This window comes from Chlamydotis macqueenii, chromosome 2 (genome assembly GCF_036417535.1).
Source record: "Chlamydotis macqueenii isolate bChlMac1 chromosome 2, bChlMac1.mat, whole genome shotgun sequence".
Lineage (NCBI taxonomy): Eukaryota > Metazoa > Chordata > Aves > Otidiformes > Otididae > Chlamydotis > Chlamydotis macqueenii.
The window spans coordinates 32,911,853-32,927,673 of NC_141557.1; the positions used below are offsets into that span (position 1 = coordinate 32,911,853).

A 15,821-nucleotide genomic window follows, 5' to 3' on the forward strand; every position below is an offset into this window, starting at 1 on the left:
CAGAAGAACATTACAGCTAATAACACTAGATTGTGAACAATTAGATGTTTACAACAGAACAATATTTTTTAAGCTTTTTCTTTTTGTTTACTTGGAAGATGCTGACTGCAGAGAAAGAATATTGCAGTTAGCCATCATGACTTGTACTTCCATTTTTCCATATGCTACCTGAGCTGGGAACATTTGTTAATTTTATTAACAGTCCTGATAAATCTGAAATATGATAAGAACATGTAATTTTTTGAAAGAAAAATTAGTCTCCTGTCTTGCAGGAGGTTGGATGGTACGATGATCAGAAAAATGCTGTTGGTGTTCTGCTAACTCGGCTTGCTACGGATGCTTCCCAAGTCAAAGGGGTATGCAGATTCTTTTTTGTGTGCTTTTGAAAATTTTTTTTCCTTACAAATATTAATTGCAATTGGCAAGGGACATCGAGATTATATCAGTACACAAGATAGCAAATCTATCCCACCAGCTGGTACGCACATTTAAATAGCATGCTGTTGTCACCTTGGAAATGGCTTCCCAGCTGATAATTTATGAGAACTAGCAAAAATCCAACAGATGTTCAGAGACCTTTTATTTCCCTTCCTGAAAGTCTTTACGCTAAGTATATATTAACTGTAGACTACTTCACTGTGCAAAGCGAAATCTGCATGTGTGTTGGGGATCAGAATCAGTGGACCATATGATGAATGTCACCTGAGTACCACAAAGAGGTTTTATCTGCAGATAATAGAAACCCTTGTTGACCTTAATGAAAACAATTTTTCTTCCCACCCCCACCAAACATGCGTCACACACAAGCAAACCAAACAGTAAAAAATGTAACAGTATTAATGACGAACACCAGGGAGGGCAATGGCCAAGGGAAGGAATAACTCAAGGTGGTGCTATAGGAGAGGTGGCCACTGGCAGGAGAACGCGGCAAATTCTACACAAATCCTCCTACTGCTCACCTCATCAGAAGTCCCTATTGATCATCCAAATGTCTCTCAATTTCTTCACTTCTCCCTGAAGAAAAAAAAAAAAATCACTGCAAGATTTGTAGGGGGAAAGTTTACTGTTTTGTTTTAAGATGTCTTTGTTTCCTTCATATTGTATATAAAAAACCCTTTAATCTCTACATTTTTTCAGTCTCAGTAGACTTTAATTTCTGTCTCCTGTTCTCCTTCCTTATGGACTAGTGAGAAAATAGTATTTGACAAAACTTAGTAATTTTCGTATTTTAAAGATTCAGTTTGTTTGATTGAACTAGATCACCCTGTCAGGGCAGTAGAAAGGAGGGGTGCACAGGGTCCCCTAACTACAAAAGCCATTTAAGGACATGAATTCCTCTCCAAAGCTATTGTGTTCTCTGGAACGTTACAGTGTGTCAGTAAGTACCATGCCTCATGCTGCGCTGGCTAAAGTTTCCAAATCTATCTTTATGTGCAGCCCCTAGAACATATGGCAACAATTCACCTTGGCATTGCTTTAATTATTACTATTTTAAATGTTATTGAACAAGAAAAGTCTTTTCAGGGCAGGAAAGTCTTTGGCAAAAAAATAGAAGAATTTTTGCTTCCCACCCAAGGGTTTTTGTTTTTTCCATCAAGCCAAATTTTGGAAGATGAACTATTTTCACAGGGCTGCTTTCAGATCTTTTTTCTGCAGATCAGAGCCCACCCGGATGCTGGATGCTAATCATCTCTCATTTTAAGTTTTTGATGAAAAGGTTACATAGACTGGGAGGAGACAGGAGTTCTTCAGTGTGAGTTCATCTTTCCCACTCATTATCATCCCACTGAGATAAAGCATTTTTGCAGGGTGGCCAAATCCAGGTTGTTTTTTTTTTTTTTCTAGGAACCCAACCCCAGGTGCAGCAGTATGAGAACCTGAGGATGGGTAGTTTCCACCACCATTAGTGAGATGGCTCAATGGATGCCTGTTGTTAGAACGAAGCCCCTCTTGCTTAACGCTGGGCACGCAATCACCAACCTGCCCTACAGTGACAGTGGCCATGGCCTTCTGTGCCACAGGCAGCGCAGGGAGTCCCAGATACGTAATTCATTAAACAGCTATCATGACCAACTGTTTTGACTACTTTAAGCTTGCTTGAAGGCCTGAATGCTGGCAGGTCCAAGGAACATCTAGGAACAGTTACATAAGTAGGTGCATACCATCCATGCATGTGACCACGCATGGTTTAGTTTTCCAGCTGAACTGCTTGGCCTTGACTATATAGCAGTTTGAAGTAGTGATATTAGTAAAAAAAAAAAAATCTAATGACAGATATTTGGGGGTTTTGGGGGTTTTCTTAGGCAACAGGAAGCCGACTTGGACTGATGACTATGACTGTCTTTACCCTTCTGACTGCCATCATTATTGCTTTTGTATACGGCTGGCAGTTAACTTTGCTTATCCTGGCCTGCATTCCTTTCGTTATTGCTACAAACGCTGCGAGAGTGAGCTCTGTGTCTGGTCATGCCGCAAAAGATCAAAAGGCTTTGGAAGAGGCTGGAAGAGTAAGTTCTCCAATTTTTAACTACAGGGTTATGATGTGAGATCACTTTTAAGGATAACTTGTAGCTATATTACAGCTGACTCAATTATCCAAGATAAATGAAGGGGGGAGACGAGAGGACAGAACAGGGTGGGGGATGAAGGGAGTGTTTATATATCCCCAAGAAAAGCAAAACATAGATAACACACAACATCTGTAAATTAGACTATAAAAATGCATTTGAAAGCCTCCACGGTGGATTTCTGGGCCAGGACGGACAGCTGTAACAGCAACAGCCCCAGCACTGGAGAGCCTTGTGCCTAGGGCGAGCAGTGTAGCTCTGAAGCATTGCAGGCCTGAGCCCCCGAGCCCTGACATTGCTCCTTTTTTATTCCATCATAAAATACAAGTCATTAATGTGCCTAAAAGTTTCAGGGTACGGCCTTCATTCACCCAATAGCACTCTTCCAGGAGGCAGAAGCAGTCCATACAAAAGCACAACCTGTGTTCAGATGACTGGGGTTTATTCCTGTTTTATGAAATAGGGTTTTAATCATTGGGATCACAACCCACGGGTTAGGGCAGGGGCTGCTGACTCTTCAGAACCTTGGGCCAGTATGCAGGAACTCTAATACATTGTTGGCTTCAGCCACCCCTTGTCTTATGACCATGGGGGTGAATAATCTCATTGCTCTGAGGCTTTCCTTCACCTGGTAGTAGACCTTGATCTCCTCTCTTAGGCAAACACTTTCCGATCTAAAATAATAAATACTAGAGAAGAGATTGAGTGTTTAGGAGATATGTTGTAGATGGCAGTTGTAAGGGGTTACCTCTTACTTGTTTTATCTCCCAATTTAGATTTCAACAGAATCAGTTGAAAACATAAGAACAGTAGCTTCACTGACCAAGGAAGAAGCATTTTATGAAAAATACATTGCAAGTTTGAATGGTCCATATAGGTAGGATTTTTCTCTTTATTAATTATTTCTTTGTACATTTGAGTCTTTCATATTTATTGTAAATAATTTCTTGCAAACTATCCAATACCCACAAGACTGGGAAGGATACCAGTAGCTGCTTACATAGTTTTGAAATTTGTTCACTTGATATATTTTAATATATATTCTTAAATGCAGAGTGAAAAGACATTTGCGGGATTTGCTGTTCCATTATGCAAGCACTTTATAAACTTCATTGTCTACGTATGTGTCCCAGACTATTTTGTTTGCCTATGTATGCCTAGAATATAGGAAATACGTTCACTTCATTTCAGTATGTTGGATTAATACTAATTAACTCCTGAACTGACAGTTAACTCCCGTACTACACCTTTTGTAACATAAACCAGTTTTATTCCCCTCATATGACTTTGAAACCTTGAAATGAACTTCATATGTTTCCTTTATTTGACCCACTACATTGCACTGACTTGTATCCACTGAAATGCGTTGAAATCATCAGGGATGCCAGATTTTTCTAGCACTGTTTTATTTAAACAAAATATCCCAAAATCTAATTTGTTTCTTTTCTCCTTCAAGGTAACTGATGTAAAAGGAGGAATTGAATGAAAGTGATGCATTGTATAATCTGTCCTCAGCCAAAACAGTGTTAAAATTCAGTCTCTGGTGAACTGGTCATACCCTAGATGTGGGTAGGATGCTCACCTGGGCTGTGAGAGGTCTCTGGTTTACAGCTCAGATTAGAAGGGAGATACCAGTTTCCTAAACCATGAGGGCAGAGAGTCCACCAGTCTCTGATTCAGTGTGCATTCAATTAGCTACACAAATGAAATTTCTCCAGAAGGACAGATTACAAAACAGAGGCTTAGTCTGAATCCCTGTGGGGATACCCAGCAATACATCCCTCCTCTGAATCAGAATGAGAGGTCTCTGGTCGAACAGGAAGACCTGGCAGAAGCCTGCAGGTGGCTCTTAGGCTGGGCTGGAGCCTGCTTGTTTTCTTAGTAAAATGGGTCATATGTGGCAGTTATTATTTTTTTTTTTTTTTAACTGCTCTAGTGACCTGTCCTGCTGTAGAAAAGCAAATGAAAAGACTAAAGGTAGCCTGAGGATGAAGAATCTCATTGCTCTAACTTTTTATCCTAAGGGCAGTTCCATGTCATGACACAGGGTGCTTTTAGAGTTTGACAACGGTTATTTGTGAGTGTGCATGTGTTCTGGGCTGATTTGTTGTGTTTTTAGGGGCTAAGCTGTATTGCTTGAAAGCTTTAACCAAGAAATCTGGCGATCCCTCAGCCAGTGTCTGCTGTTTCTATTTTACAAGTTATTTACCGAAAATCTCTTGCTTTATCAGAGATTCCCTGAAAAAAGCCCCTTTCTATGGATTTACCTATGGAGTAGCTCAGTGTGCAAACTACTTTATTAATGCAGCAGTCTTCAGATTTGGGGCATGGCTCATCGCCCATTGTCTGAGCAACTTTGAAAATGTGTTTATGTGAGTATACTTTATAAAAAGTAAAAAAAAAAAAATCTATAGATGTGATAGTGATTTCAATGCATGCAAATTATTTAATCAAATTACAAAGGTAATGGGACATAGAGATTCGGGAATTTGGTCTGGTTGAGAGTGCAGTTTGGGCAGAAGGGCTATTTTGGGGAAAGGTGCATATGCAGGCAGTGAAGCAGCAAGCGTGTGGCCATGCTCATTGCACCTACACTGGAGAAGTCTTTGCTGTTTGACATTCTTTACAGGCAGAGGGTGTTACATAAGTGATGTGACACCCCTGTTCATATATAAAGTAGTTATAGGAACGAATAGAACTTCCTAATACTGGATGAAATATTGGGGGGTGAGGAACTCTAGGAATGTCATAAAAAACTTTATCCTGAAGGTTTGTTTTACACATGACAAAAACAATGCATTGTTCTACCTAAAATAAATTATGCTTTTTCTTTTGTTTTCAGAGTCTTCTCTTCCATTATATTTGCAGCTATGAATGTCGGTCAGTCCGCTTCCCTGGCACCAGATTATGGCAAAGCTAAAATGTCAGCCCAAAGAATCTTTCAACTTTTGGATAGAAAACCTCTAATTGACAGTTATAGTGAAGAAGGTGAAAAATTGGTAAGAAGTGGGGGCGGATTGGTTTGAGGTTGTTTTTGGTTTTGGATTTTTTTCTCAGAAAAATGTTGAAACAAACTACATCAGTCCTGTTTTATTGTCTGCAACTGTATTCATATCTTTGTATTTTTTTACAGTGTCACAAAAGGCAGATTATATAAAGTAGTGGTACTGACTCATTCATTTTTTTAATGGAACATATTATTTCTTTTTTTTCAGTCTGAAGTGTATAGCCTTAAATGTAATTTTGCTCTGAATGAGCTAAAAAAAAAAAAAAAACCCTTTTCATTCTACTGACCCACATCTTAAATGGTTTCAGGAAAACACTGACAATACCAGTTCCAGTAACAGTTGTTTTTGTAAGGATTCAGAAGAGAAATAAAATACAAATGCATATTTCTACTCTTTTTGGTGATAAGAGAGACTAGTTCTTTCAGGGACAGTTTTGCCAAAAACCAACAACTGTGGAAATTCTTACAAGTAAAAACGTGCTCTTGAGAATTCCAAATTGACTTAATGAATAATCTGTTTTGCTCTAAAGTTGGGGAGAAAGGGGAAAAACAAGGGGGAAAAAAAAAAAAAGAAGAAAGGAAAAAAAAAAACCTCAAAAAATCCCCAAAAACTCACCTCTAAACCAAAATTGTCATTAAGGACACTGACCTCAGCACTTGTCAAATTTCTACATTAAATGCTTTCAGTTTATGTGATCTGGAAGGATTACATTTGCCCATACATCTAAGTTTAAAATGAACTTCTCATGTAGGTTTTAGATGGTAGCTCCTACTCAGGAAGCCATAATCCAGTTTTATAACTTTAAGCTCATACGCAGGATTTTCTGCCTTTAAAGTTATGATCATGCTTACAGACTTCTTGAACCAGGGTCCTTCGGCACAGAGGTTGAAAGATTTGGCAGAAGGTCCCTGGTAAAATAAATCTTGAATGAAAACATTTCTAGTATAGACTTGACTTGAATACAAGTGATGCTTGTGACTTCAGCAAAGAAAAGCTTTGAGCACATTAATAAATTAGATCATCAGCTGCTGGGAGAGCACTGTGCTAGCAGTGCTCTAGTATGTACATAGGGCTGGCTCCTACCCCAAATAGGAGAGGTAAATAGCCTTAACATGTGCCCCCCCTTTCTTCCACTTCTGCTTAGAAATCTGCCTGGCTAGAATGGCTGATTAACAACTATCATTCCTGTTCAAAACACAGCTTGTCCTACACACCCGTAAATTACCTACCAAAGAATTTAGCTCTGCTGTCTTAATAGCTGATCTTGACCTTGTGTTACATTTGTTCAAATTGTGCTACCTGCAAGGTGAGATCAGGAAAGAAAAATGCTATAGATTATATCAAGAGTAGAAGTGCCTCAATTACATGTGTCAAAATGAAAAATATTAACATTGTTTAGTTGTCTAAAGATATTTTTTTCAAAGCTGAAACAAAAAATAGATACAAGAGATGCAGAAAACTGTCTTTCACAAAGAATATAGGTACTTACATCTGCAATCATTCCTTAAATAATGATACTACACTTGGCCCAATAGGCAATTGAAAAGAAGAACTTCAAAAGCAGTTTCAAAAACACCCTCCCAAACTTCTTTGAAAGCTCTCACAGTTAAATGACCAAAACTTACACGTATTATTTTAGTTAAAGCTAATAAATGCTAGAATAAGCATGTGAACTCTCTGTTACTTTTCAGAGCAATTTTGAAGGCAACATTGAATTCAGAAACATCAATTTTGTATACCCAACAAGGCCAGAAGTTCAAGTTTTGCAAGGACTCAACATGAAGGTTAACAAAGGACAGACTCTGGCATTAGTAGGAAGCAGTGGCTGTGGCAAAAGCACATCCATTCAGCTCTTGGAGAGATTTTATGACCCTGTGGAAGGACAAGTGGTAAAAAATAGATTTGTGTGGCTATTTAATAACAATTAAATATACAGAACTTTTTATCTTCCAAGGTTTCAGAGGCTATAAGCAATCTTGGCAATATCTCTGAAGAGATGCCTTTTTTTAGAGGTGTGGGTTACTGAAGTTGTGGCTCCACTGAAGCTGTAGACAACCTTAAGACTGCTTTCATTGCCTGATCTATGCATTAGCCCCGCTTGCCAGCGCTGGCACAATGTGCTGGCTCAGGGCATGGATCTCGCCAGGAAAGAGAATGACTGTGTCAGACGGCATTGCCTCCCCAAAGCTGCTCACAGCCTGGTCACACAGGGACATAACACTTTTATGTCACTTGTCACAGTGTATAAGTTATCTCATTATTATGAATTCACACATTAGAGGCATAGATACATGCTTCAGATAATACAAATGTAATCCCACAGGGATGGTACTGCGTCACCACTGGATGATTGCAATGGTGGTCCCTGTTAATGGGTGTAGAAAGTCCAAAGAAACCTCCTTGGAGGTTTTAAGATTGAGTGAAAGGCCTACAGCAAAAAATATTTATTATTGTGTTCAGCTTCTTAGGGATAGGCTTTCCCATGAGGGTTCCTGGTGTTTCTTGTGGTTAGTAGGGCTGCAGGAACAGCCTGTGATTTGCCCTCTATGTTCCTGCCTGCTGGGAAATGAATGTAAAAACACATACAAAATTAAAAATTACTGAAAGGACATATTTCATCCATACTACTGGTTCTTTTCCATTTTGTATGCAACATTTACTTAATTTTAGCTGGGAGTGTAACACGTAATAGGCTTCCTCTCACAATTCGTGTTTCCTGTTTACAGCGTGTATCTGTGGATGAGCTCTGTAGTCAACTTGGCATCATTTTTCTGTTGCTTTTTCCAGTTAGCAGATGGATTTGATACCAAATCTTTGCATTTACAATGGCTGAGGTCCAGACTGGGCCTGGTGTCGCAGGAGCCCATTTTGTTTGACTGCAGCATTGCTGAAAATATTCAATACGGCGACAACAGTAGGGTGGTTAGTCAGGAGGAAATTGAAGCAGCAGCTAAAGCAGCAAATATTCATACTTTCATTGAAAGACTACCAGAGGTAAGAGATAGTGATCTTCTCTTCACAGCGAGATTCTAGATATTTGGAGTGACATGGAGAAACCTAGGGAATACTTGCTTGCATAAATCAAATTTAAAAATAAACTTTTTTGTTTCCCCTCATAGGGAAAAATATAGAATTTATATTTAAAGACCTCAGTGTGTTTCAAGCTTAAAAACCTTTTTAGTTTGATCCAAAAAAAAAAAAAAGTGCTCCAGTTAATATAGTGATAGGCAAAGCAAAATATGAAGGAAAAAGAGGACTCTCTATATATAAACAGGTCTTTGTAACTTTTTTATATTTTTTCCTTTGACAGCTGAAACTTCTCAAGTTACTCTGAGAAGAAACAAAAAAATTGTCTTAGAATAATTCAGTAAAACTAAATGCTCTATTTCTAATTGGGTGGGTGTGCATAGGGAGTGTTTCTTAACAAATATGAAAGAGTAATAAATCAAAAGTGAATGACATGGCATTTGACCTTCATGCCTGCCAAGAATTTGTTTCTGACAAGGAAAAATGCTTTGATAGTTTCTTTTTACTGTAGTTCTACGTAACTTGAAAATTATCTAATGACGCTGGAAAGTGTTTCATCTTCATTACTACTAAGGACATTTGGGATTCTTTATTCACAAGTAATGCAGATTCAAGTTCTTCATGTATATATTAGTAAACATTAAATCTCTATTTACTCTTATGATCATGGCCAGATGTCTGTGGATGCCTTAGCACTGTATCACTGGTGGTACCATTCAAGACCTATTCCAGCCTTTGAGGAAGTAAATTTTCAGACCAGGTGTAAATATGTGTGACTGTGTGTACAAGTGTTTATACTAGAGGTGTTTATAAAACCTTATCTTTATTAAAACCACCTGCACTGTTCTTCTTTTTTTAAGATGGAAATGCCTCATCGTTTTTATAGTCATGCATAAAACTACTTTTCTGATCTTCCTTCTCTAAGAGTATTCACAGGCCTCCTTTTTTTAATTTTTAACATCCAGAAATATAATACCCGGGTGGGTGAGAAAGGAACACAGCTTTCTGGAGGTCAAAAACAAAGAATAGCAATTGCCCGTGCTCTGGTTCGTAACCCTGCCATTCTGCTTCTGGATGAAGCTACCTCTGCTCTCGACACAGAAAGTGAAAAAGTAAGTAAAGATTATTATATAAAGTATATATATCTATATAGATAGCTAGTTGCTTTCTGTAGATTAAAATCAATGCAAACATGTTCCAAATACTCAGCTGTGAAACAACAGGGCAGGTGTATCATGGTAGCTTTTCCTGACAGGTGTTGTGAATTGAACAACACTAGGAAGCTGTACGTATCTACTAAATAAACAAGCAGAAAATACCAAAATTTTAGGTAGGAAACACCATGGGGAGCTGATACTCTTCAAATGTCTTCCTGTTAGTTGTATTTGATGATAAAGAGCAGATAGGAGCAAGCAACAGATAGGAGCAGCCTCACAGTCACAAGCCCCGGTCCTCATGGAGGACTTCAGTCACCCTGACATCTGTTGGAGAGACAACACGGCAGAGCACAGGAAGTCCAGGAGGTTCCTGGAATGCGTGGATGACAACTTCCTCCTGCAGGCGATAGAGGAGCCGACAAGGAGGGGTGCCATGCTCAACCTTGTGCTCACGAACAGGGAGGGACTGGTGGGGGGTGTGAAACTGAAGGACAGCCTTGGCTGCAGCGACCATGACATGGTGGACTTCAAGATCCACGGGGCAGCAAGGAAACTACATGGCAAGCTCTCAGCCCTAGACTTCAAGAAGACGGACTTCAGCCTCCTCAGGGACCTGATGGGCAAAGTGCCATGGAAGGCGGCCCTGGAGGGAAGAGGGGCCCAGGAAAGTTGGTCCACATTCAAGGAGCACCTCCTCCAAGCTCAGCAGAGGTACATCCCAATGAAGAACAAGGTGGGCAAAAAGGCCAGGAGGCCTGCATGGATGAGCAAGGAAAGTGGGATAGAGTGTACCCTCAGCATGTTCGCCGATGACACCAAGCTGTGTGGTGCTGTCGACACGCTGGAAGGGAGGGATGCCATCCAGAGGGACCTTGAGAGGCTGGAGAGGTGGGCCCGTGCCAACCTCATGAAGTTCAACCAGACCAAGTGTAAGATCCTGCACCTGGGTCGTGGCAATCCCAGGCACAAATACAGGCTGGGCAGAGAATGGATTGAGAGCAGCCCTGAGGAGAAGGACTTGGGAGTGCTGGTGGACAAGAAGCTCAACATGAGCCGGCAATTGCTCTTGTGGCCCAGAAGGCCAACCGCATCCTGGGCTGCATCAAGAGAAGTGTGGCCAGCAGGTCGAGGGAGGTGATTCTCCCCCTCTACTCTGCCCTGGTGAGACCCCACCTGGAGTACTGTGTCCAGTTCTGGAGCCCCCAACACAAGAAGGACATGGATCAGTTGGAGAAGGTCCAGAGGAGGGCCACGAAGATGATCAGAGGGCTGGAGCACCTTTCCTATGAGGACAGGCTGAGAGAGTTGGAGCTATTCAGTCTGGAGAAGAGGAGGCTCTGGGGAGCCCTGATAGCAGTCTTCCAGTACCTCAAGGGGGCCTACAAGAAAGATGGGGAGAGGCTGTTCAGTAGGGCCTCTTGTGATAGGATGAGGGGTAATGGTTTTAAAATAGAAGGAAGTAGATTTAGATTGGGTATTAGGAAAACAATTTTTACTATGCGAGTTGTAGAACACTGGAACAGGTTGCCCAGAAAGGTGGTGGATGCCCCATCCCTGGAAACATTCAAGGCCAGGCTGGATAAGGCTCTGAGCAACCTGATCTAGTCGGGCATGTCCCTGCTCCTTGCAGGGGGGTTGGACTAGATGACCTTTGAAGGTCCCTTCCAACTCTAACCATTCTATGATTCTATAAATACTGAATTCATGTTCTGACCCAAACTGGAAGCCCAGGAACCCACTTCTCAATGTCTCATGTTTATTTGATCAGTGTCACTGACCTCAGTGAGAAACCCTGTTGAGTAAGGGTCTTATGCATGTACTGACTTGTCTATTTATGTGAGATATATTCAGGTGATAACAAGAGTAAGAAATCAAATGTGATTGCTTTTCACGTACTAACAGCATTTTCATGACATCTGTGTGCAGATTGTCCAAAAAGCTCTGGATAACGCCCGGCAAGGTCGAACCTGCATCGTCATCGCTCACCGCCTGACAACCATACAGACTGCAGACATCATTGCAGTGATCCAGAACGGAAGGGTGGTTGAGCAGGGCACCCACAGCCAGTTACTGGCAAAGGAAGGACACTATTTTGCACTTGTAAATGCACAAGTCTCTAATTAGTACTGTTTCAGATTTTTTTTAATTTTTTTTTTTCTGGGAAGACATGAAAAGATTACAGAAACTTAAGATTGGCTGTGTCTGTGCTAATGGAGCAGGGAGTACCTGGAGTAGTTTCATTCACAGCATGGCTTAGGTGGGGCACCCTGCTCTCGCTGTCCTCCAAATCCTGATCCATACCAGGTGCCATAGAGCAAGGCAGTTACCAGAGTTTGGCAGTTAAGAATCGTGGATAAGCAGTGAGCTGGTGCTTGTGTTTGCCCCTTGGGTTTCTTCAGCAGCCAGATGAAGCCATAAAGTCTTTGTTAAAGATGACTTACTTACTGACTGCTGAGATTCCAAATAAAGGCATTTGTACTAAATTTAGAGAGAAAGAGTTAGGTATGTGGGTTTGGTAGGCTTCTTTCCCCACTTTATGGGCTCTGAGCAACCTGATCCTAGCTGAAGATGTCCTTGCTCCTTGCAGGGGGGTTGGACTAGATGACCTTTGAAGGTCCCTTCCAACTCAATATTCTGTGATTCTATGATTTCTAGTATTACTGTACTTCACACATTTCTTGGAGATCCAATAGTCTATTTCAGACAATAATTATCATAGTTACAACCTTTCTATATAGAGATAAACTAACATAAAAGATACCATTGTTTTGTTTAGTATTTTTCAATTGCTGACCTAACAGAGTTTAATCACTCTTTGACTCCATCAGGATAATTTCAGAAGACTTGCAGGACAGCTAGGATGACTTCTTTTGGAGTGGACTCATGTCAGCCATGTAAATAGCTGCTTTTTTTTTGCTTTTTTTTTAAAAAAAAAAAGTAACAGTGGTTTTCAATATGAGATCCTTTATTTTTAATAGACATGGCACTTAAGGATATGGTTTAGTGGTGGACTTGGCAGTGTTAGGTTAATGGTTGGACTTGATAATCTTAAGGGTCTTTTCCAAATAAAATTATTCTATGATGCTATGAATAATTTTAAAGATTGTTTGAAGTTGGCAAAACCAATTTACACATGTGCTGTATTCCTCTGATATGTTCCTCAGGGTGCTGCAATACGCAGTTCAACAGTTAAAGACTATGTCCTTTGTAGTCAGTGACTCAGCAGCCGGGGTTTTTGGCTGGTTAAACCCAATTGCAGCATTTTAATTTTCCAAGGCTTTGCATGTGGCTTTGGGTTAGGATTTATGGCCTGGAGCAACCTGCAGTGCTTTATAATTTCCAGATAACTCTGCTCAATTGTAGCAGACAAAACTTACGGTAATGACTATCTGTGTTGCTCATTTCAATTGTTTTCCGGCATCAGGATCCAGAAGGGGAATAAAACACACAAAAGACAACAAATTCTGATCTCAGCTTTGCCAAAATAAATGCAGGCACTCTCCCTTACACAGTTTTTTCTCAGGGACTGTTACAAGAGGAGTTACCACTCATTCAGGCACCCCTCTTGCGTGACCTCTCTACTTTCTCACGATAGGCAGATACTACAGGAGCTGCTGCCCTCATTATATTACCAGTTATTCAATGTAGGCTCCAACTAGTTCCCTTTTCCCTGTTTTGTTTCTGCATTGGAGTTAAAATTACAAGCAGTAGAGTTTGATTCTCAGTTTTGAAAATAAAATATCTTTCTTCTTAATACATGAATCTTTTGGGGAAAGAAAGTGTTATTTTTGTACTTTTTGGTTAGATGTATATGTGTTTTTTCATTACAATTGTAATGAATAATAAATTTTTGTAATATTACAATTCATTATTATCTATTGCAGTAACAAATAAGTAAGATGAAGTTAAAATGGGAAATTAAGTTAAATATATAAATAGAGGAGATAACAGTCACTAAGCTATGGTTCTGTAACATAATGAATCATCTAACATCTGGTGCTAGTTAATGGATCATCTTTGTGGAAAATACTGTATTCAGATCCATGCAAATAACAGGGAAGAATCCAAAACATGCTTCCTTCCCACCAGCTTGGAATTATTTACTAGCACAGAGGCAAGAGCAGTGAGGAAATATGCAGTTTGACCTGGAAGGTGCTGAAAGAGCTGCAGAGTGGTCAGCCTAGAAAAATAATTGGCTACACTTGCATCCATTTTGGCATGTTTACATAGGTATTCTCATGCTGCAATAGCTGAACAGACTCAGTACCAGCTATGTATGTTAAGGATAAACAGATAGTCTTGAAGTAAGATGCTTGGCAGCACTGTGTCACATCGCTCCTTATGGAAATGTAGGTGTGGACTTTGGTCAGGGCCAGAAGGGGCAGGTGCCGATGTTGTGATGGAGGGAGTGTGTGTACACTGCTCTGGCCTGTGGCAGCCAAGTGGGGAAAGAACAGTGGCAGACAATTGTGTCTTGGGAATGTCCTCTATTCTGATATGAATCAGGGTCATGCAGTGACCATGAGATGGTGGAGTTCAAGATCCTTAGGGCAGCAAGGAGGGCGTGCAGCAAGCACTCTGCCCTGGACTTCAGGAGAGCAGACTTTGGCCTCTTCAGGGCAAGGTGCCATGGGATAAAGCCCTGGAGGGAAGAGGGGCCCAGGAAGGTTGGTTGATATTAAAGAAGCACCTCCTCCGAGCTCTGGAGCAATGCATCCCAACAAAAAGGAAGTCAGGCAAAAATGCCAGGAGGCCTGCATGGATGAACAAGTAGCTCCTGGTCCAACTAAAACCAAAAAGGATGCCTACAGAGGGTGGAAGTAAGGACAGGTAGCCCAGGAAGATTACAGAGAGGTTGTCTGAGTGGCCAGGGATCAGGTAAGGAAGGCTAAAGCCTTGATAGAATTAAATTTGGCCAGGGATGTCAAGGGCAACAAGAAAAGCTCCTATAAGTACATCAGGACAAAAGGAACACTAGGGAGAATGTGGGCTCTCTCCAGAAGGAAACAGTAGACCTGGTTACCCATGAGATGGAAAAGACTGAGGTACTCAACAATTTTATTGCCTCAGTCTTCATTGACAAGGGCTCTAGCCACATCACCCAAGTCACAGAAGGCAAAAGCAGGGACTGGGGGAATGAAGAACTGCCCACTGTAGCAGAAGAGCAGGTTCAGGAACATCTAAGGAACCTGAAAGTGTACAGGTCCATGCAACCTGCTGAAATGCATTCATAGGTCCTGAGGGAACTGGCAGATTGAGTTGCCAAGCCGCTGTCTGTCATATTTGAGAAGTTGTGACAGTCTGGTGAGGTTCCCACTGACTGGAAAAGGGGAAACAACACTCATTTTTAAAAAGGGAAAAAAGGAAGATCCGGGAACCTACAGGCTGGTCAGTCTTACCTTTGTGCCTGGCAAGGACATGGAGCAGATCCTCCTGGAAACTATGCTAAGGCACATGGAAAATAAGGAGGTGATTGGTGACAATCAACACGACTTCACTAAGGGCAAATCATACCTGACCAATTTAGTGACCTTCTATGATGGGGTTACAGCGTTGGTGGACAAGTAGATGTCATCTACCTGGACTTGTGTAAAGTGTTTGACAGTATTTGACACTGTCCTGCACAACCTCCTTGTCTCTAAACTGGAGAGACATGTATTTGATGGATGGACCACAAGGGATAAGGAATTGGCTGAATGGCTGCACTCAAAAAGTTGTGATCAACAGCTTGATGTCCAAGTGAAGACCTGTGATGAGTGGCATTCCTCAGGAGTCGATATTGGGACAAACCCTGTTTAACATCTTTATCAGTGACAGGCACAGTGGGATAGAGTGCACCCTCAGCAAGTTTGCCAATGACACCAAGCTGTGTGGTGCGTTCAACACTCTGAAGGAAAGGGATGCCATCCAGAGGGACCTTGACAGGCTGGAGAGGTGGGCCCATGCAAACCTCATGAAGTTCAACCAGACCAAGTGCAAGGTCCTGCACCTGGATCATGGCAATCCCAAGCACAAATATGGGCTTGGTGGAGAACAGATCGAGAGCAGCCCTGAGGAGAAGG

General features: G+C 41.1%; 1 protein-coding gene across 2 annotated transcripts in view; it reads left to right on the forward strand.

Moving 5' to 3' along the window:
• ABCB5 (ATP binding cassette subfamily B member 5) overlaps nucleotides 1–11,883 on the forward strand; it is a 35,215-nt gene extending 23,332 nt beyond the window's left edge. The window contains exons 20-28 of one of the 2 annotated variants that reach the window (XM_086741534.1): nucleotides 273–356; nucleotides 2,304–2,507; nucleotides 3,344–3,444; nucleotides 4,799–4,939; nucleotides 5,410–5,566; nucleotides 7,267–7,479; nucleotides 8,363–8,569; nucleotides 9,568–9,714; nucleotides 11,686–11,883. In XM_086741534.1, coding sequence (XP_086597660.1) covers nucleotides 273–356; nucleotides 2,304–2,507; nucleotides 3,344–3,444; nucleotides 4,799–4,939; nucleotides 5,410–5,566; nucleotides 7,267–7,479; nucleotides 8,363–8,569; nucleotides 9,568–9,714; nucleotides 11,686–11,883 — 1,452 coding nt within the window. The remainder of the gene's footprint in view (nucleotides 1–272; nucleotides 357–2,303; nucleotides 2,508–3,343; nucleotides 3,445–4,798; nucleotides 4,940–5,409; nucleotides 5,567–7,266; nucleotides 7,480–8,362; nucleotides 8,570–9,567; nucleotides 9,715–11,685) is intronic. The other variant, XM_086741535.1, reaches the window with a different exon arrangement.
• The last annotated feature ends 3,938 nt before the right edge of the window (nucleotides 11,884–15,821 follow it).